The 22508-nt window shown below is 42.6% G+C and overlaps 1 protein-coding gene across 2 annotated transcripts; it reads left to right on the forward strand.

Annotated features, from left to right (window-relative positions):
• Positions 1-211: 211 nt before the first annotated feature.
• Positions 212-21775, forward strand: hnf1ba (HNF1 homeobox Ba). 2 transcript variants are annotated; one of them, XM_049724863.2, is made up of 17 exons: positions 212-537; positions 2619-2888; positions 3043-3085; positions 3158-3237; positions 4216-4287; positions 7287-7412; positions 8600-8652; positions 9528-10373; positions 12408-12607; positions 13020-13293; positions 13665-13891; positions 17555-17709; positions 18289-18415; positions 18488-18670; positions 18744-18838; positions 19040-19084; positions 20159-21775. In XM_049724863.2, exons 8-17 carry the CDS (start codon positions 9985-9987, stop codon positions 20177-20179), a joined length of 1716 nt encoding a protein of 571 aa, XP_049580820.1. In that variant the 5' UTR covers positions 212-537; positions 2619-2888; positions 3043-3085; positions 3158-3237; positions 4216-4287; positions 7287-7412; positions 8600-8652; positions 9528-9984; the 3' UTR covers positions 20180-21775. The 2 variants fall into 2 exon arrangements, with proteins under 2 accessions (XP_049580820.1, XP_049580821.1); XM_049724864.2 differs by having other exon boundaries at positions 13098-13293.
• The last annotated feature ends 733 nt before the right edge of the window (positions 21776-22508 follow it).

A 22508-nucleotide genomic window follows, 5' to 3' on the forward strand; every position in this document is an offset into this window, starting at 1 on the left:
AAAAAATCTAATAATTTATAAAAAAAAAGCCTCATGGATTTTGTTGAATGACTGTAATGCACAATAATTGCTCTCAAAAAATAAAATTTACTAAATTTAATCCAGGGATCTCCAACAATTTTCATGATTGACATAAAGCAATCCAACATCAAGATTTTGATAGATGAAACAGCCAATGCCCAACTTTGACATCATGCCTCAAAAAAGCTTTATTTTTTAAGTAGCTGCCCACTGTCATGAAATTTTTACAATGTTATCACAGTATTGCAGTATGCTGAAATACAAATGCATTATTTTGTTAGTTATACTTGAAAGACTTAATACAAATCTCACTTAAAGGTTAATGGTCGCCCTGTTATAAATTAATGTGTGTGTCTGTGTGTGTCAGTTGTCCTTGCGTGTAGGGCACCCTGAGGGGAGGGGAGGGGGTTGAGACATGCTTCATAAATGACGCCCTCCCAACCTCCCTACCCCGGTCTGCTTTGCTGCACCATGGAGCAAGTCTGTGAGGCGGTCACCCCGTGCAGTTTCGCTCAGGTGCGGTATCGCTCACATGCCATTAGGCTCATTAATGGAGCCATTCAGAAGATTAGAAAAGGAAGCAAAGGCCTTCGGCTTGGGAGACATTTGCATTGTTGCAATATTTTGTTGACTTTCAGGTCGTTCCTGAGACACTAAAGCATAAGCGAGTGGGTCATTCCAGAACTAGAGGACAGTTAGGAATAAACAAGCAGAATGTTTGCTTGCTCATTTTTGTTTTGGTTCCAGAACATCCCGATAAATTTTTCCCTTCAAATGAATAGAGGACTTCCGTCAAAATATACAATTATAATGTGTTCTAAGGCCTAATCGATGAATCGACGATTAAATCGGCTGATTATGGCCCTTCAATCTCTGGCTGTCTATATCTAATATAAAAATATTGCTCTGACGCCACCTAGTGGCAGTTTGAATAACTATTTAGGTTTTGTTAGCAAAGCTATGGAAATTTAGTAGCGTAAAAGTTCATTCAATGCTGGCTAATTCTTGGTTTATAATTGACAATTTTGTTTTTTTTACTTTTGTAAATACCAATTTTTCCTTTTACATTAGTATCCATAGTTCTACTCAATTACTTTTGCTGAGTTTGAGTGCTTGTATAAATCATGTGTTTATGATTAGCGGATGATTTTTATCCTTGACAGCAGCGGGATTACGAGATGATGAGATTACGAGGCGATGAGGTGATGGACCATAAAGGGTTTGGCTCGGATAATAAAACTTTTGTAAGAATGCGGTGAGGAACACTTTAACTCATGTCTTTGACATCCAACGCACTACGGAAGAAAACAAACACAAATTATGGTTTGAGCGATGTAATCCGGTAGAATGAACTTCATATGTTGACATGTTTGTAACGTGCTATTCGTGCTATCGTCTAAAACCATAAAAAGATGGCGGCCCTATGAAAGGAAGTCCCTTTTGTACCTTTGGACCTTCACTGCAGCCGAGTTTCAAACTATCCACTCACTATACAGGTCGACTTTGACTTGGGTGGTTTCATTCATTCCGTAACCATCATTTGTATCTGAAATTAACTTTCCCCATTGAAATAAATGGAAATGCCATAATCAACCATTTCCTCCACCCCGGAATTGAAAAATAAATGGCAGGGTCCAATTAAACCGCTAGCTAGCTTGTTTTTAAAAATTAGTTCATTAAAAATTAAATAAAAAATTAATTCATGCCCAAGTTGTAACGCTCTTCTATCATACCCTCTAACGTCATATGTATTTTAATTTAGAATTTTATAAACCTGGAGTTTGAAATAAACAAATTGAAAATAACCCTTAAAGTTCGTGACATAGCTCGACAGGTGGTGTCAGACAGGTAAATGATGACCTATAGATTGCCCCCCCCCAAGTGCCATAAAAGCGACTTTTTTATTTGATTGCTTTTTAGTCTGTCCCTGACTCTAGTCAAGGTTTATTTAAAGACAAAGGACACGAGAAGGTATGTGTTGTGTTGGGAGGGTCACGCAAGGGGTAAGTCACACAGGTAGGCGACCTGGACTGTGCAGTCACCGAGTTCTCAATCTACAAACTGGCTTTGCATGAGTGGCCCTGGCCAAGCCGCCTAATGGCCCCCCAATTATAGTTTCTCTGTCCTCCACAAAGCAGCCAGTCTTGCGAAACCTCCAACCAATAAGTCTTCCCCACCAGCCCGTAGCAACAAATGACACGCTGAGAAAAAGCCATGGACACCAGAGCTAATGACTCGTTTGTATAGTTTTTGAAAATTCAGCCTTTGGAACCTGTTGGCAGCATCAAATCTGGCCATTTTTCGTTTTGGTGGTCATTTTAGGGTTTGATGATTCTCTGTAGGCATGATATTTTGTCTAATTGCTAAGAAATTTGTAAACTTATTAAATAGCAACATGAATTTTGGTTGACATGAGTAGAACCACAAAAAAAAATCAAGAATTTTAAATTTAAAAGGCATCTTGGCTTGAACTAGCCATTTATGAGTAAATTTTTACAGATTTTTCTTCCTCCCTTTAAATTTAAATCCAAGCAACATATGCGTGATACTCTTGTGAATGGAGTCCCACCTAATATTTTTTTCTACTCTCCACTCAGGACTTTAGGGTGACGCTTCCCCATCCTTGAGCTAAACCAACAAGCAGCGCGATGGTGGGAACACAACCAAGGAGGCAAAGGTCAAACCGATGTTTTGCCAGCAAGCTTCAGTGGGATGTTTTTTTTTCTTTTTTTCCAAGAGGATGCCTCCCGAACTTGGGGGCTGGGGCTTAATGTGCTTTTGTGCCACTCAGAGATGTGCATGTGAATTAATTTTCAGGATGAGCAGAGGAGCGTGGAAGCTGAAGGACAGAGTCCACTAGAGGAAAGGTGCCAGGCCTAAATTTTTAGATGGGCGCTTCATTTTTAGGCTGTCATGACTTAGCTCGTTTTCACTATTCAGGTTTTTGTCGTAGAATGTTGTCAAACAAATATTCACTGCCCTTTTTCAAGATTATTGAAAAAGTTTGTGCTTCTTTTTCAGGCTTTTGTGTGGCGTGCCGCTGTGTTAACCCCAAACTGTGAAGGTGATTTAAAAATTTGTTAGCAGATCATTTTGTTGATCCCTCACAACTGAACCGCTTATCTTCCTCATCCAGTTGTCGCCGGCTGGTCCATCATCACCTTCATGGTCTCCACACCCCGCAAAAAATTAAACTTTGAGCAGTCGCCAATATCGGTGAGTGTCGCCAAATGTCCGTTTAAAGAGTAACAGACACTTGACTGCATCGCAGTGATTTGAGAGGGAGAACGTGAGGACGAGGTTGCTTTTAGATGCCACACCGGGACGGGACAGGACAGACGTCGCGGTCCACCGAGTGTGAAGCCATCCGTCTTCACTCATGAAATAATAGATAACTGCGGCTTGCACATTAGGTGGCACCAGGCCAAAATTGAGTCAGCTCGAGAAGGACTTCAATTTAAAACGCACAAATGTTGATTTAAGAGGTCCATTTTTAACAAAAACATGTCCGACACGTCCAAGTGAATATACGTCTTTATGATCTCCGATCATCCGAAATCTATTGACAATGACAACGCTGGGTGGAATCGATCTGCGTACGACAAAGAGGAAATGTGCTGATTCCTCCGCGGCCGGGTTATATATTAACTGTCAACAGCGAACTAGAAAGACGGAAATAAAAAAACAAAGAGGCTAGGCTGCTACTTGAGATAACCTGCTACTGCGTCTTGTCACACCAATGGCTGACAGAAAGAATAATCTCCACACACTAAAGGTCGACCGTCACATTTCTCTGCTTATTGGACATTTTATGGGACAAAATAAAAAGAGACGTTTTGCTCGTAAATTTAAGCGAGGCCATGAAATATGCCCGAGATTGCTTTCTGCGCACACTACAAGTGGTAGTGAGAGAAAAAGATAACAGAAACAATCTGAGACGAAACAGTGATTTAGAAAAACTGTTCCTGAATATTAAAATAGGGACCGACCGATTCATTTGCCATCTGATTTAATTCGTCAATTAAAATCGGCCATTTTCTTTTTTTTGCTCTGTCAACATCCCTGAAAGTGAGCTGCAGAGATTGATAGGAGACTCCAAAAATAAATTGCCATTTAGCTCGGGTGAACTAATATTGATTGATTTGACGTCTGAATTTTTCTTCGCCTGATCCGACTTTGTTTTTTTTCTTTCAGATTATACTGACTGGGATCCAACCTATGAAACCGAAGGTGATGACAAAACCTCAGATGTGGTTAAAAGTGCAAGTAGGTATGATCCAGTATTAATATCCAATTTGATTCATCTTAAAGGGTCCAAAATTAAATTCTGAGCAATTGGATTTTTAGGACCCCCCCCTGCTTCCTTCCTCATGCTACTCGTGTTTTTCTTTGTGAGAAAAGTCATTACCTGCACGACTTCCTCGACCGCTAAGAGTCGAAGACTTATAGCGGCTCATTAATGCAGTCGCATGCTCGCATGCCGTTAGCGCCATGTTAGCACCACGCTAGCGAGCCGCCACACATGGAATGCTCTGGACAAACATTGCATTCTGAAGGACGCTCAACATTTGACTTGAACTTTTGTCATATTTTTCATCATATTATGAGACTTTAAATCTTCTCTTTGTTGAGTGTGCGAACTTTTGAACTGTTGGGCCACATTTGATTTTTTTGGGGCTACCTCATTTGTTAATTAGATCATAAAAAAGTTCAAGTGTATATGGAAAATATGTGAATAATTTTTTAAAATGCAATATACATATAAATTATATTTTTATGCATTTGGTTTTATTTCATATAAGTTCAGCACTGATTAATTCTTAATTTTTAAAATTCTATTATGTATTACTAATTATTTCATTTAAAATGTTGACTGTATGGGCCATGTTTACTAAGCCTGTATATAATAAAAATTAATTAAACACATGAATACTGATAGTAAAACTGTAAACAATTACTATAACTAGTACTAGCACTACTGCTGCCACTAATAATAATAATAATAATAACAAAAATCCTAGAAAATATTAAAAATCAAGTAAAATAATGGAACATGTCATTGGATCGTGCAAGTGTTTGTTCCCTGCGGTACACGAGGGGGCAGCAGTGAGTTCAGCAAACGAGCCATCCAAAAGGCTACTAAGTTCTAACAAAAGAGGACTGTGCCGTTTCTGTAGTCCCACTCCACTAGGACCAGCACACAACTATGCAAAGTGTGATCTTATGACAGCTTTACCATCTGCATGCAAATGTTGAACTTCACAAATAGGTTACCTAGCAACACATTTGAATGCTACTTGCATCCCTTTTTGGAAATCCCTCCTTTATTTGACCAGTTGAAAAAAATGATGTGGTGTTATTATCATATGAATAAATTATTTTAAAAAAATATGATAATTATAAAAAAGGCTGGAACCAATGTATGGTTTTATTAATTGATTTAAATAATATTTTCCTATTTTCAATTTCATTATTCCAAAGAAATAATAAATGTTTTGTAATTTAATTTTAGTTTTTACAATTTTCAATGTATGTTATATTGTAAAGATGTTTTAAAAATCATTTTAAATGGATTTATTTTATGGTATTTGCATATTTTACCTTTTGTGAAAACTAGAGCACACAAGTTTAAGCCCTCACAATATTCAACCAGTGAGAACTACTACCACTAACTCTAGCCCCCCCTCTAGTTCTCAGTAGCTCAATTGTTAAATGTGACCCAGTTTCATTTCGAGGGCATGAACGCAGGTGTACCTAATGTCATGTCCCGCCATAGCAATGCGTCTGGTCACAGTGAAACCAAAGCAGCGAAATGGCAGTGTGACAAAGTGCTTCTCGCTTCCATCCCTGAGTCAATATTGACCAGCGGCCTGCGTGCAAGAGAGAGTGACGAAGTTTGGGACGACTGGGGGTCCTGGTGGGGGATAATGGTGCTAGCATAGTGCTAGCTGCCGTCAATTTAAAACGCTGTCCAGTCTACTCCAAATGACCTTTTGTAGAGTAACTGTCAAAATCTTTTCGTTCCAGTAGTACAGTTGAGAGCAGGCTAACCTGCCAGCCATGTTGGCAGGGGCAACGCTCCCATCAAAGCATTGACGTTAGCTTAGCATTGCCAGAGTCATGCAACTCAAGAGGGTCGAGTCTCCTTATAAAATTGGTCGCTCGTTGTGTGCACATCTCCTAAACATACAATATTGATTTTACTATACTTAGCAGTTGTTCCTTTATGATGTTTACACTTGACCTTGGTTTTGTCATTCCCCCCGAAAAAAATATCACCCCCGAAAACTTGCCGTTTTGTTTTGAAGCTGCCATTTTAATGTTATTTTGGCCATTTCCTGCTTTAGAAAAAAAAAAAAATCCCCCAAAAGGCAATTTAGTTGGCAGAATGAGAGCGATGAGAATGTACATATGCTCTCAGGACATGTATTTTTCAGTGTCATGACTCAGAGTGTTCAAAGCTGCTACAATGTGACTCAATTTAAGAAAAGAAAAGAGCAGGAAACGCTCAATCCTTGGCTACACACACACACACGCACATACACACACTTTGTGCAGAGCAAACACATCCGAGTGACTTTCAAGTCTTGGGCCTGATTCCAATCTACACATACAGACACACACACTTTGCTGTGTTGACAGAGCGCACACGTCGCAGCCCACGAGATTGGTCGCCTCGGGCCTCAGCGTAGCCAAAGATCACCAGCGGGTCATGTTTAGGAATCGGGAGGGGCACTTGGATGCCAACCTCCTCCATCACTTTCCTCCAAAGAATAAAAATTCTCTCGTATGAGTGGCAGTTTCAAATCAAAATGGTGGACTTCCTGTGTCTTTTCAGGTCTGAGTTCTTACGACTTTTTTTGTGGGTCATGAACTAGCACATTTCATGTTGCAAAATCTGACTTGATTTGGTCACTGATTTTTTTCTTCTTGAGAAGGACATTTAATTGATTTGCCCGTTACTCTACACCACTGGCATAAATAGCTATTTATGATATATTTTTTTGTAGGAAATAGAAAACGGTGAAAACGTGATCATTTCTCTTGACCCACTTGGTGATCTTCTGATTGGTGGAGACAACCTGGTGATTCAATCTCGTGAGCCTGTCTGGGATCAAAGTTGCTGCCAGTGTCGAAAAACCGTGATGCAATCACGGCGCTTTTATAACATTACAAAATGGCCGCCGCATGATTTGCATGATTAATTGGGTTTTTGTACGATCGGGTCTTATCTTTGACTTTTACGAGACGTTCTCTCCTTGCAGGAATCTGTTCCCTGGCCGCCACTCCCTGTTGTGTGGCTGAGTGAGTGGACAACAGAAACTTTCTTTGATTCCTGGAGGCAAGAAAGGAGAAAAAAAAAATCTGTGTTCAAGTTGGATGATTAAAAGGTAAAACGTCCACTCATACGAACAAATGTTTCCATGAGCAATGTCAATAAAGTGTTTTTTATGACAATATCGAAAAAATAGCTCTCAATTACAGCCATAAATAAATGCTTAGAAAACTGAATAATAAATAAAGTTTTAAGATAAATATTTTTTACAGCTATATTAAATACACAGGATCATTAGGGCCAAGGTGGTGGAGGGGGGGGGGGCATGGGGGGGTGTTCAGAGAGTTCAGGTTGAGGCTAAGGTCCGACTCACTGTGCGGAACGCTGCATGGCCGCTGCTTCCTGAATCTCACGCACACGCGATGTAGCCCTTGCCCTTTGGAGCTCGCTAACGCTCCCAATGTTCCGCTTCTTGCACCCACGCGGCTTGCGAGCCACAGACGGACAGAAAAAAAGGTTGCAAGAGGTTATTGGAACATGTCCATGCCACCTGCTTGCCTTTATTCTGCCTCTTACAGTAAATCAGAACAATAATTCCTGATCGGTGTTTGACAAAATACTTGGGGACTGTTTCCCGAGACTTTTTTTTTATGGGTCCAATCATGCGCGACGTGCCTACCAACATTTTTGTTGCTACCGTACGTCAAGCTACAGGTGATGCACTTTAAGAAAAAAATAAAGGAGCTACTGAGCCAAGTTCGCAATATTGAATATGAAAACACGAGTCGATCGACTGGTCCCAAAAATAATAAAGAACGGTTTACGTAAACAGGTGAGCGTGTGTTGAGCATTGGATGTTCTGAGATTCGCTCCAGTGCGCAGGTCGCTTTCACAACAGGGCGGGATGCTCCTCTGTGTACTGGATCAACTTTTTCCAGATTTTTGTTATTATTTGCTGTTAATGGTTGATGGATTTTTACATCGTGGAGACTTGAGAAAGTGTGTGTGTGTGTTATCCTAAGGGGCGTCTGTGTTTCTTGGCTTCTTTCTGTCTGACCTCCTGGCCTCTGAGTCATGCTTAAAACACAAAATGTAACACTAAAGACAATTTCATATACGCTCAACATGTATCATAAATTCTCCCTTTACAAAAAAAAAAATATCAAGGTGGCTTTTGCGTTTACTCGGCATCCACGCCACTGTCCTGTTTTGTCTTTTTCAGCCCCAAACATGAGAGCCATAACTGAAAGAAACAATCTCAGCTTCTTCTTTTTGCACTTAATTGCACTGCATCTCTTCCAGGCCAACTCAGTGCTGCCCAGCATGTTGTGGCACAACGCGGTACTACACCAAAGGTGAGAAATTCTACATTTAGACTTTCTTTTACACTGTAAAAACTCATCAAGAAATGGAATTGACAAAAAAATAGTGTGATCTAGCAAGGGTTGATTTTGTCGTTCTTAATGGTGGAGCAAAGGGCGGCTCAGGTGTGCGTCTGCAATTTTATATTACAACAACAACAATAGCGGCAGATAAGAGAACATGCCGTTAGGTCCTTGAAGGTGCAGAACAATACAATGGATTTTTTTTTTGCAGCCGCCATCAACATCACGGCCCATTTATCACCTGATGTTTACGTGTAAGGTGGCTAATTTAGCAGATAATTCACAACAAAGCATCCACGCAGTATTACTAATGATCAACCATATTGATACTACATCCAGCCGGTACTTAGTTAACCTGCAGTTGTGGGATGTAACGTGTTTCCAGTTTGTTTGTCATGCAAACAAAAATAGAATAATAGATGTATTGGTAGAAAGAGCAAGATAAATGTTTGTTTCTGTAGCAACTGGTGCTTGCAATTTTATTGACCCGTCTGACCTGTTTTGATAATTGATAGCAATTAAAACAAAAACAAAATGTCATTCTGTCACCCTGGAATTGGGTCACTGTTCCTAAAGTGACACAAATAAAAAAATATATATATGTAAATAATTATAATTAAATGTGAACAATTTCATGTCGAAAGTATAAACATGTCAAAAAATGAAATTAGTTAGGAATAGAAAAAAATGGCGTTTAATTAGAAATGACAAAAACACTTAAATGGCAAAAGTGTAAATTCTCTTTCATAATCTCTTCATTTTTACACATTTATAAAAGTTCAGATATATTTCGAGATATCAGCAATTTGATAGCAACAAGATTCCGATTGATTGTGATTCTTCAGATGGTGCCGAAGAGAGGAGCTCCTTGCACGCGCACGGAGCTTGCTGGCAAAGTGTGCCGCCGAATGCTCTCTCTTTTTATGACTCACAATAAGCCGTCCAAAGTCCAGCAAAGTCGCGTCTCTGATAAGCGGAACCAATAAAAGCTGCAGCAGCCTGGCAGTGTAAACACCTCAGGCCCGGAGAGGGCCTCCACCTCCTCCCTATTCTTTTTTCTACTTCTTACCTTCCTCGTCTTCATCTTCTTCTTCTTCTTCTTGAGTTGCATTTACATATTAAGGCCCCCCATCAGCCGGCCCCCTCATTAGCATCTTTTATATCCCTGGAGCAAGGCGGCAGCATCATGGCAAAGTAGATCCATCCTCCTCGCCCTAGAACAGGTGTCAGCTGGACCGAAGAGCCCGAACGGAACCTATACACTTCTTTTTTTTCTTTTTTTTTTTTGCCATTATTTTTTTGATGTTCTCCAACATGGTGTCCAAGCTGACGTCCCTGCAGCACGAGCTCCTGAGCGCACTGCTGGATTCAGGGCTCACCAGGGAGGTCCTGATCCAGGCGCTGGACGACATGGACCCTAACCCGGCCGGGGGCTTCGGGGTGAAGTTGGAAAGGCTGCAATCACCGCTGTCTCCGCGCCACAAAAACAACACAAACGGCGAGTCATGCGACGCCAAGCCGGTGTTCCACACACTGACTAACGGCATCGGGAAAGCGGCCACCAAACTGTCCGGCGACGAGGGCTCGGAGGACGGCGACGACTTCGACACGCCGCCCATCCTCAAGGAGCTGCAGTCCCTCAACACCGAGGAGGCCGCCGAGCAGCGCGCCGAGGTCGACCGCATGTTGGCGTGAGTCACTCGGCACTTCTCCGTTCACTTCATTATTGATGTTATTTTGGAGAAAAGTAACGAAAATGGGCGAACGTGGCTCCGAGCAATCACGCACTATATAGAGTAATCCGTTTAACTTTTGGAATTGTTTCAAAAGTGACAAGTTTATCTAGGTCACGCTCCCGCAGTACAGAAACTGGACACGTCATTTAGTATATCAAATAATATTCATTTTCAACATGAATAATAACAGTTTATCATTTACATCCTGCAATGATAAAAAATAACAGAAAAAATATAAAGGAGACCCCTACTATACTGTACTACTATTTCATGCTATTGCCACTAATACTACTACTAAATAATTAAAAAAATATATTTTAACGACATCTCTCGAGCGTAACAAAATGGAAGTTGAAGACAGTGTTAAGAAAAAAATGTGGAAAAATATATCGGCCTACAGTAATAATAAAACTACTATTACTACTACAACAACTACTACTATCGATACAACTGATATTAATACTACTACTAATAAGATAAGAATATTTTCTATACTTTCGGCCTCGCAAGGTTAAAAAGGGAAGTTGAAGGTGAAGCGTTAGGTAACAGTAGCTTAAACATGGTCTACTACTACTACGATTAATAATAATAAAAATAATAAAATGGTAATTTTTACTTTCCACCTTGCAATGATAATAAAAAAGTCGAATGGGAAGCGTTAAAAAAAAAACGCTATTTTTACTACTTCAACTAGACACAACGAAATAATAATGTATACTTACCACCTCGAATTAAACGAATTAAGACGTATTATAAAAAGGTGTACAGAAACAATATTATTAATAATTATTTAGAAAAAAAATTAAACGGATTTTTCGCGATTGTAGCGGTGCCGAAGGAGAAAATTATCCGAGCAGCACCAACGGCAGCAAGTCAAAACCACGTGGAACCTGCGAGCGAGCGAGCGCGTGGACTTCTTATTAATTTTATTCTATAAATCATCAACTGGAAGATACACAGTGTTGCGATTAGGCTTCAATGGGAATCGGGTTATTCATTGTCAAAAAAAAGTTATATACTAACATCTCTCACACTTCCACACGCGGGGCTCCACATTCTCAAAACAAACACAAGCACGCGTGTTGTTTTTCGTTCTTAACGGAGTTAAAATTACCTTCCAAATGACTTAATAAGTTGTTTATTTAATTAATTGCATTGCTTTAGTGCTGTGATTCTTTCTGTATATTGAAATGCTTGTAATGGAAATTACTGATTCACAAAATGGCTGCCAATATTCAGTGAGAAATCTTTATCATAACAGTTTATTCTTGTTGTTGCTATTTTACGTATTTCTAACGACAATTAGCCGACGTGACGCATTTTGTCAAAATTTTAAAGCAGAATGTGAAATTTCAGGTGTTTTCCAATCCAATGCTGTTCTGTAAAGTTCAAAGTTTTCCATGCGGCCCTTAAACGCACCTTTTGAAAATATTTACAGCAGCCTATTCAAGCTGCAGTGATAGAATGGCCTCACCCCCCCCCCCCCCCCCCCCCCCCCCCCCAAGTTATATAGCTCCGACAAACAGGTCAGAGGGACGTCGTGATCTTAGTAATAAAAACTATGGATACAAAAAGTGGATTCTGATACACAGATGTGCAAAAATCTCTGATTGGTCCATTTTCGGGGGTGGGGAGGGTGGTTGAGGTTATGTAGGTCACTGGTTCTCAAACTTTCGACACCAAATTTCCCCCAATTAAAAGAGATGACAATTTTGTATTCATTAATTGGCCAATTAATCATCACCAGCCTAAAAAATAGTCTTGCTCAGGCTCTAGTAATGAACTTAAAAGTTAAATATAACTAAACTGTACTTGAGCAGAGATGAATTCTCCTACCACTAGAGGGCACCAGCACAACACCAGTGGTACTCATACCACACTTTGACAGTGATTTGTTTCGAATATGCCAAAAATGAAAACTAGTCACGGAGTGTAGTGTGATGTTTTTGTGTTGCAGAGTTAAACTTGTTTTTTTTTTTTTTTTTATAGGGAGGATCCATGGCGCGCAGCCCGTATGATCAAAGGTTACATGCAGCAGCACAACATTCCACAACGCGAAGTGGTGGACATCACAGGCCTCAATCAGTCGCACCTCTCACAGCACCTGAACAAGGGCACGCCCATGAAGACCCAGAAGCGCGCCGCCCTCTACACTTGGTACGTGCGCAAGCAGCGGGAGATCCTCAGACGTAAGTCACCAGACGAAAGAGAAAAAATTCGCCCACATGGCACTGGCACATGTGAGCTTGACCCAAGACTTTTGCACAGCAGGGGTGGGCAACCTTTGCCCACAATTCTTCATTGCTAACGTTTATTATCAGCGTTTGTGTGGATATATTTTAAGATGGCTTTATTTAATATAATTTAAACCCCCAGTACGTCATATTTAGCACCAAATTTGGCACACGTGTTCATCATGACAAGATGCCCCCATCGGCACCTACTGCTCTCATAGGTCAAAGGTTAACCAGCCCTGCTCGAGTGTGTTGTCACATGCCATTGGATTGTCTTGGAGTGTTTCTTGAGTGTCTTGACAAATATTGCGCAAAGCCATCGGGGCCATCATAACAAGTGCATGTGTGCTTCTTCTTATTTCCACAGAGTTCAACCAGGCTGTGCAAGGTTCTGGCAGCAATATGACAGACAAAGGCAATCAGGATCCGGTGTTTTTTTTCCCAGAGTTCAACCCGTCCGGTCAGGGCATGGGTCAGCCCGGCGGCGGCGATGACACCGGCGGCGAACCCTCCTCCAAGAAAATGAGACGTAATCGTTTCAAATGGGGGCCCGCCTCGCAACAGATCCTCTACCAAGCCTACGAGAGGCAAAAGAACCCCAGCAAGGAGGAGAGGGAGGCGCTGGTAGAGGAGTGCAACAGGTTGGTCCACTTCCTTGTACACATCGGAGTAGTAGAATTTAATTCAGCCCCAAAATACAGATTCCCTGAGCTTAGATTCACGAGTTGAGGAAAGTTCCTCTTTGAAGAACCCCTGGAAATGTCCCAAACGAGGAAAAATGTTAGGCTGTTCAGACATGGACATTTTGTGGGTCAACTCAGTAAAAAAAAGAATCAAACTGGAATAAGAAAACAAACAAATTTCTGCAATAGTGGTGCAAAATAATGGACTGCCCCTATAGGTCAAAACTGGAACTACACCTTGATTTAAAACAGTGGTACCTCTACGACCGCCGTTATGTACGATGTGCAAAAATTCTGAGCCATCCTAATCACCGTGGATATTCCCCTAGAGCTGAGTGCCTCCAGAGGGGGGTGTCGCCATCCAAAGCTCAAGGTCTGGGCTCCAACCTGGTGACGGAGGTGCGGGTGTACAACTGGTTCGCCAATCGACGCAAGGAAGAAGCGTTCAGGCAGAAGCTGGCCATGGACGCCTACAGCACGCCGACCACGCACAGCATCAACCCGCTGCTGTCCCATGGCTCACCGCACCACCCGCAGACCAGCGCATCACCTCCAAGTAAGATAATTTGCATTTTATGGTTAAAAAAAAAAAATGGCGGGTCATTTTCCTGCTAACTGCTTCCTTGAAAAATTACAGTTCTTATTAGAAGAAACAGAAGCTCTTTAGTTATTATAAACAACTCTATATTGGATATAAAATAATAATAATATTGCTGAATTCCTCAATTTGTTTTCCTGGGTCACATTAGACCTTGTTGCTAGGCAGAATTTGTAAATGTGGAATTAAAAAGTGTTTATTTATATTAAATAAATTTGTTTATATTTGTGAAAAATAATCTTTAAATAATTGTGCAGTTATTAAAATACCAATTAATAAATGAAATGAAACAATATAATATCATAAATAAGTAACGGTAAAATAAATGAATTGGACCAGTTGTAAAAAAACATTAAAATGAATGGTCGCAAGCAGGTCCGAGAGCTGTTGTTTGACGAGGCCGCACGCGTTGATGCGATTACAGAGCGAGAGAAAGACAGACGAGTGATCAATGACCACCAGTGAGTGGTGCTGAGCAAATGCCATTGTCATTCGGATCTCTGACAACACACTGAGAACAATCCGCATTGTACCTGCAATCTCCACTCCAAAGTCAGCGCGCCGGGCAGAGAGGACACAAAGGGCGGCCGTCCTGTGACGGGCTCGGGGTCGGCCCGGGGTCAGCGGGACGCTTTCGGGGAGAGGGCGGGCGGCGGCGGTGCCACTTCCGCGTTGAGCCGCGAGGAAAGGCGGTCACCGTACCGCCGTGACCATTTCACCCCGACGCAGGTGTTTGCCTTGCGAGTGATTGGTGTTGACCAAGTCTACCTGGCGTGTATACGACATAACAACAAAGCTGTTAGCTTTATCCGCCGCGCCATCACTCAGCCTCCATAAAAGTGGTGGCGAGCGACTTATTGTGTCCACTCATGTCCGAACACGAGGGAAAACAAACTGTTTGCCTTGGCTTTGCTCTTTTACCTTTTTGATAAACCGGTCGCTCGGCCGTCTATTTACCTTCTTTTCTCCTTGTCGGGCGGAGCGATATGGCCGGAAAATAACAAGTTTGTCACCCAAATCGATTTTAATCGAATTTGTAAAATGCAAATTACGTGCGCAATTAGATGTCAACATGGCCACCCTGTCATAATTGTTACATCACAATGCTAACTGAATTGTCGCTAAGGTATAGATGCTAACATTAGCCAAAAATATCCACCATATCAGCAAACTCACATATTTCACATTATCTACTTGTGTGTATATTTATACATGATTAAATAAGGGGAGGAGCTAATTGTCGCTATTGACTCCCCGGATCAATGTCCAGCTTGGGTTGTTGTGGTCGCCGGGCTCACCTGACCAGGCGTTGACCTCCACGTCGGGCCTGGCTCTCAGCTGGCCGCTTACAAGGTGTCCTGCTGGCATCCCTCCCGACGGCATCAGCTGTTTTTCAGTGTCGGGCCATAATGTCCCGGCGGGGTGTCTCATTGCGTTGCTGGGGCACGGCCTGTATTATGCGAGCTTAATGGACAATTAAAATCCTCCGCTACTACATCTCCCAGGCCTTTGATAAGGAGCTGCTCGGACTATACCCTTCCTCGGCGGGGAGCCCCATTGTCTGCTGTATTAGATGACTGCAAACTAGGTTCATTTATCTCTGCTGGTCCCTCAAGGAGTGGGGGTCACATTTTACACCCCCTCCCAACCCCTTTTTACCTTTATGGGCTGCAGAGGCTGGTTGCAGACTTGGAGCAGCAGGAGCTGTCCACTGGGGTATTGGCTCTTTTTGGGCCGGATAGGACTGATGAGCCCCTTAGAAGAGGGGTGAGAGATGCCCCCCCACACCCAGCCCCTCCCCTTTCTTTGCCGCACCTTCACTCACGCCCGAGAGTTCATCAGTGGGTCGGACAAAAGAACTCTCCTCTCGCTTCGGCCATTTGCAGTGGTCCTTCAAAGATGTTCTAGCCAGAGAGATTTTGGACCAACACTGACTCATTTGAAGGTCGTATCATCCTGCCCAGTTATGAGTTAACACAACGGGAGGATTTCATTGTGATGTAAAGACAACACAACACGAGGACTATTAAGCGTCCAAACGTCAAATCAGTGTCCGACTTCATATTGTCTGAGCGGACATACTGGAGGCCCCCGCAAACCTCGGCCGGGCCTTGTAAACACGACGGTGGGACAATAAAGCACTCCATTGGACCGCTGACCCCCGCTCGGCACACAATGGAAGGGCGCTCATAAAAGGGCAGTTATCTGGTCCTCTTCAAGTATCAGGAGACCATTCAGGCCCGCTTTGTTCGGAGCCGGTCATAACTCCAAATGCTGGGAGCCAACTTGAGAGACACATTCTGCTAAATATACTTTAGCTGCCCTCACGATGTCCGGCCTGTAGATGACGGACCCCCTGGGTCTCCTCCGTCGGACTTCTTCCTTTTCTCAATGCTGCCTTGTCCTCGAGTTAGCCTGAGGTGGTCCACCATGTGCTTAGATGGTGTGCTGACTCATTTGGATTCAAGAAAGGCGTAATCGGGGGTGTGGGAAATAATTTGTTATCACATATCGTGCTGTATTTTTTTCTGTCCAGTGATGCTAATAAGCAGCCCATGGATATTAACGTGAGGAACTCCTGAAAAAACGTTAGCATGCCCCCCCTGTTCAGCATTTGGTTGCTAAGTTGTGGGCAAATGAAGTGACCATATTTGTGTAGATTCACACCTCACTGTCAACCCCTAAAAACAAGACTGATGACTTAATTAAGCTCAGTCAACACAATTAGCAGTTAGTGCAGCGTTGGGCAAACATTGCAAGCTGCACGCTAAATGCTACGCCATACTGTCATGTCACTGTACATCACAAACTGAAGTCAATTTTTCGAAATCAGAGGTTGTGAAATTACAGTCGTATGTAGAAAAAGAACTAATTCAACGCCGATACTTAGGTAAAGGGAAAAAAGTATTTACTAATGTGTAAAGTTAGTCTTTCCGCTGTCACACCTGGGTCATGGACAGAGGAAGATGGGAGATTTGGAGCGCAAACAGTGTGTGTGTGTGCACGCACGAGTGTGTGTGTGGATAAGAATGTGTTTGACATTGCTTGTAATTGTGTAATGTTGACTCTGTTGATATCACAGCGGGGTCCTTGCATCGTCAAACAGTCGACTGTCAGTCAGCGTGGCCGCCTAGCATTCCACCGCATTAGCTTAGCCTAGCTTAACTTATGGCGCGGCGGTGAGGAGGAGCGCATGTCGTCACGCTAGACGGCCTTGGCCGAACGAGTTAGATAGCAGGGACCGGGGCAACGGGGGCATTGTGTTTGTTTGCTCTGTCGGACTAAAGCTCGTATCTCGCCGAGCGCAGAACGTTGGCGAGTGTTTGCGCACAGCCTTAATGTTGATTTATTTTCGTCAGAGTTCGTTCAAGGTCGCAAACGGTCGTAAAGACATTCACCAGACGTTTGTCAACAGTTTTTCTTGTCACAAAGAAATTCTCATGTTCAAAAAACGCTTTATGTAAATCAATCCGAAAGATCTAAATTAGCAGTGACATTAGCGAGTTAGCTAACACTTAATAATATTTGTTGTTCAATTCCATAGGCTCCTACAAACTTATTTGTTTACTCGAAGAAAGCTCCCCTTAACTTTATGTATGTTTTATTTTGTTTGTTTTTTAGTGCGCTACAGCCAAGGCCCTGGCGAGGTGACGTCGTCCACTAGCATTAGCCACCACCTTAGCAGCGGCCTGGCCACCAGCCAGTCGGTGCTCCAGCAGGTATCGCCGGGCGTACTGGACCCCAGCCACAGTCTGCTGTCACCCGACGCCAAGATGGTGAGTGAGCACACCTGGGTGGCCGCACCTCTGACATTGCGGCCCTCAGATTAGATAAGAGCCACTCCGTGTTTTAGCACAATTAGCACATTATACTGCCATGTCGGTCCCTCGGCAGACAAAGAAACGTTCTGTCCTCATCGATTAAACGCCACTCCGACAGATAAATGACGTATGCGTTTATGTTTTTTTTTTTTGTTGGTTCTCCACTGTGCCTTGTTCAAATGTTTACCTTGTGACAAGGGAATGCTAAAAAGATGCAACACAGCTTTCAACAACACATTTGAAATCACACGTACAAATATGCCAGAATAACAAAAATGTCTGCAAATATTTTTTTATCCTAAATGTTTTTAAAGCCACCTTTTGTTCCTTATCACTGTTTGAGTTTGTGAATGTGGGTGTTGTTGCCCAAGCATACATACACGCCCTTTTCATAAAAGAATTTGAACATGAAGTCAGTGAACACACCATTAGGGACACCACAGTATATTTGCAAATACATTTTTTTTTTTTTTAAATCTCTTTTGTGTTTCAACAGTGCAAAATAGAAGTTCTAATGTTACATTATGGTTTCAGATTTCGGGTTCAGGCGGCGGCCTCCCTCCAGTGAGCACGCTGACCAACATCCACAGTTCCCATCACAGCCATCAGCAGACGCAAAACCTCATCATGCCGCTTTCTGGAGTCATGGCCATCGCGCAAAGTACGCCCAAACAACCACGACGTACATTTGCCGTCACCACCTTGACTTGAAAGTCAAACTTTTTGTCTTCAGGTTTGAACACGTCGCAGTCTCAGTCGGTGCCGGTGATCAACAGCGTGGCAGGCAGCCTGGCGGCCCTTCAGCCCGTTCAGTTCTCGCAGCAGCTTCACAGTCCTCACCAGCAGAGCCTCATGCAGCATTCGCCCAATCACATGAGCCAGCAGCCGTTCATGGCCGCCGTCACGCACTCGCACAGTCAGTAACCACATTTCTAATTATATATTTCCCCCCCCCCCATTCATTCTAAACGGAAGCTTTCTTTTTTCAGTGTACTCACACAAGCAGGAGCCGCCGCAATATTCACACCCGTCGCGTTTCCCGTCGGCCATGGTGGTGACGGACGCCAACAGCATCAGCAAAACGGTCAGTCCAAAAACGCATCACGTCACGTTCGCTTCATTTCAATAATAGACATATTTTTGTAATGATCTTCTTCTTTTTTTTTTTTTTTTTTCGCTCAACATTTTCTTTAATTTCTCAGTCATCATCTTCTTTACACAACACACACACACAGTGTTTTCATCTGATGGCGTGTTGACTTGTTGACTTCCTGTCACACATTAGGATGCTCCGGTAAACAAGATGGTGCAACTCGGGGGTCTTTCCTGGGTAAATACTTTGTTTTATTAGTCAATTAAATACACACACACACACAAATATACTCCTCCATCCTTCCATTTCCTGTCCAATGTGCGTCCCCGTTCCTTGGAGCTGAACGCACCTTGATTGATGGCGTGAGGAAATGAGGCTCCTAATCCAGCTTGGTGTCATGCTACAGTAGATGGGGGGGGGGGTCCATTCGGTGCTTTAAACACATCGACACGCTTTTTAAACAAATTGGAAGCATACAAAAATAGTGTCAAGTAGTAAATAGAAAAAATAGAACGGTTTGAAGTTTTCACTGCACCTCTTCCCCTTTCTGCCCGTGGACTGAAATGTCGTCGGTGCGTTCACACGCTTAATTTCCCACGCTGAGCGAGGCCCAACGCTGATGGCTCCACACGGCGTGACAGATGGGAAGGAAGGGAGGGAGGGCAAAGGAAAGTAGCTTCAGATCACTGCTTAGCATCCTATCCAATTTAGGAACAAATATCAAAAGGGAGCCAGGATTGGAAAAAAAAAATTGGGCTGTGATAAAAAAAAAACTATATATACACTTATGTGGATTTCCCTGTCATGAAAATATTCGATGTTCAATCAAGCACTTTTCTATACTGGCTGACATGTTATTTATTTATACAACAATTAACTGGTGGGCCCTCCCAGGTCTTTCCTTATCAGGGTTTTCTTTATCCAGGCCTCTTCTCACGACACTTTTTTTTTTTTTTTAACAACACTCCCTGTTTACCCACAAAGCCTCCATTATTGCACCTGACGCTGACCACTTTGCCCTGCGGGTCAGCTTGCTATCATCTGTTTGCGCCGCCAGTCGGGTCCAAATAAATTCCACAAACAATCTCAAACAGACTCTTTCTATTTGGTCAGGTGTGTGGTAAAAGTACTCGCATTGTGGATTCGAGTAAAACTACAGATGCTTTGCTTTGAGTGAGATGTAGTTTGAATCCAGGTTCCAGCCTTGTTGCATCCATCAAAAATAATCGGGAGCCATTTTGTGCCCCTGAGCCTCGGTTTGTAAACCTTTACCCAACTTTTTATCTCATGTCTGCTGTTTTTCTTCCACAGTGTCCTCTTCAAGCGTGGTGAGAGCGTGTCCACCTAACCTCCCCCGCTGCCCGGCAACCCCAGTGCATTTTTTCCTTCTTCTTTTTTTTTTTTTTTTCCACACTACCCGCTTGCCCGTCACCTTGGCGACGGATGACGAATCGGGCGGGGAGGGGGGGGAGCAACCAAAACCTTGTGACGACCGTATGGCAGAACGGACCAGAGCGTGGACCACAGTGCCTGCCAGGCGACGATCAGGGCCTCAAAGATTGCGTAAATCCTTTTCACTGTGACGTCGCACATACTTTCGGATGGCAGAAGATGGAACTACTAGCTAGTTGACATGAATTTGAAGAAAAGAGGAAATGGCTTCAATCATAATTTTTTTTTTTTTTGCTTCTCAAATATGATTATAAAGTATATTTTCCACAGACACCAGCAATAATGCATATCTGAAATTATGATTACCGGTTAGTGACCGATAAAATAAATAGGATATGAATACTAAGAAAACAAATATTAGTCCGACATATTTAAAGGCTGGCCTATCCTCTTCACTTTTTCCTCTGTGATGCGCGTGCACTTATGGCCCTCAACGAGGCACTCTAAGCCAGCCAGGAGCTCAGGATTTTAGATACCACGGAGGGTCAAACTTTTCATTTTCGTGGTTCTTTTTGGCAACTGGTGCTGTTAACGATAACCCAAGAAAACATTTTTATATATATCTGCGAGAAGACGTCTTCCTCAAAGCCAACGATGGTTATGTTCAAAGTTCAGGTAATCGATAGTCACTTACTTTCTGCCACCCGGAAGTAACCTTGGCGCCTGTTGTTTACAAACATTCTGAAAAGGTCCATTCACTTTTTTTTTATTTCAAAGTGACCGCACAAGGAAAACAAATCACGCCTTTGGACTGCACGACAATCCCGACCGATGCTTGTTGATCTGGCGTTATTATCGCCACCACAAAGTCTTCCTGTTTGGAGCTCACTTGTGTGTCTGTGTGTGTGTACATACTGTGATTTTTGTTTGTTGACAATCTTCAGAGGACTATGCAAAGATTCAGAGCAGGACGATGAGAAAATTTATATATACAGTACATATACTGTATGCACTACGTGAGTGACAGCACCAACAACTTGCACAAGCGTCATTTTTTTTTTTTTTTTTTTGCTTAACGCTGCCTGCAAGAAGAAGGAAAAAGGCCAAAGTAGACAAGAATTTTCTCCTCATCACCCATGTTGTGATATAAATATTGTTGATGATAAACTTGGACCCCCCCCAGGTTGAGAAACGACCACTCCTTTCATTTTGTGACAGCAGCTCACTGGAATTCAAGGGTGGGGGAGGAAGGGGGGGTCCCGACACCCAACAGTATTAGACATTCCCATGGAAACATTAGGTCATGATGTTGGTAGCGCTTTGACGCTTTCTTGACTGTTATGAGGTGCATGTGCTCACTGCCGTCCGATCCAGGGGACGCTCACTCATACCCACATTGTGCGTGTGCATGCGTGTGTGTGATTTTATTCTCCTCTTAATGTATTATTTTTGTATAAAACTGAAATCAATCCTAAATCATTATTTATATGTGCTGAGGCAATGTTGATATTTTGAGTAAAGTTTTTTCAAAGTGAATATTAATGGGTCCTTGTCGTTATTTTGCTTGACCATGATTTTTTTTTTTTTTAATGCTTTGATTTCAATTTAATGCTTTAGAAATTATTTTTTATAGCTATCTTTTTTTTTTAATTTTGCATATTTTTTGCGTTTCTTATTGAATGTTTTTGCATTTTCTGTACAACCAAAATGGCAGACTTCCTGTTCATCATGTGTGTAGAGAGTGGGCGGCTAAATCTGATGACTCGCCATAAAGCCCTCAGTTGGGGTTGAAGTTGTCCCTGGTGCAGTGTGACGCCTCCCCCCTAGCCCAAGTATCTCCACACAGCATGTCCTTGTATCCCCGTTGTGACCTGCAGCCTGGCATCCCACAGGGCTCAGTCTTGTAATCCCCTGATGTTGCTCAATTTGCTTTTCAATGAGGCCTTTGATTTTCACACCCAGGAAGTCTGCAAAGATCTGAGCAGGCCCTTTTTTTGTGTAAACTTTTTCTCCTGTCAGCTACAAAGGGGGTCTTGCACGCATCTGTTCGGAAAAGTTCTCATCATCACAACTCATGTAGCTTAAATGCTAACTGGCATCTCCACTGACTTTAGCTTCTGTGCTGATTTATGGCAATGACGATGAATGACAACACTTCATCACTTCACCATCAGCTAGCTAGGACCTAGCTAGCTAGCTAGACACTTATAGATGTCAAAAAATAATATGGCAAAAAGAGTTTCGTCGACAACACTGTAGGTGGTGCTCC

This window comes from Syngnathus scovelli, chromosome 7 (genome assembly GCF_024217435.2).
Source record: "Syngnathus scovelli strain Florida chromosome 7, RoL_Ssco_1.2, whole genome shotgun sequence".
Classification (NCBI taxonomy): Eukaryota; Metazoa; Chordata; class Actinopteri; order Syngnathiformes; family Syngnathidae; genus Syngnathus; species Syngnathus scovelli.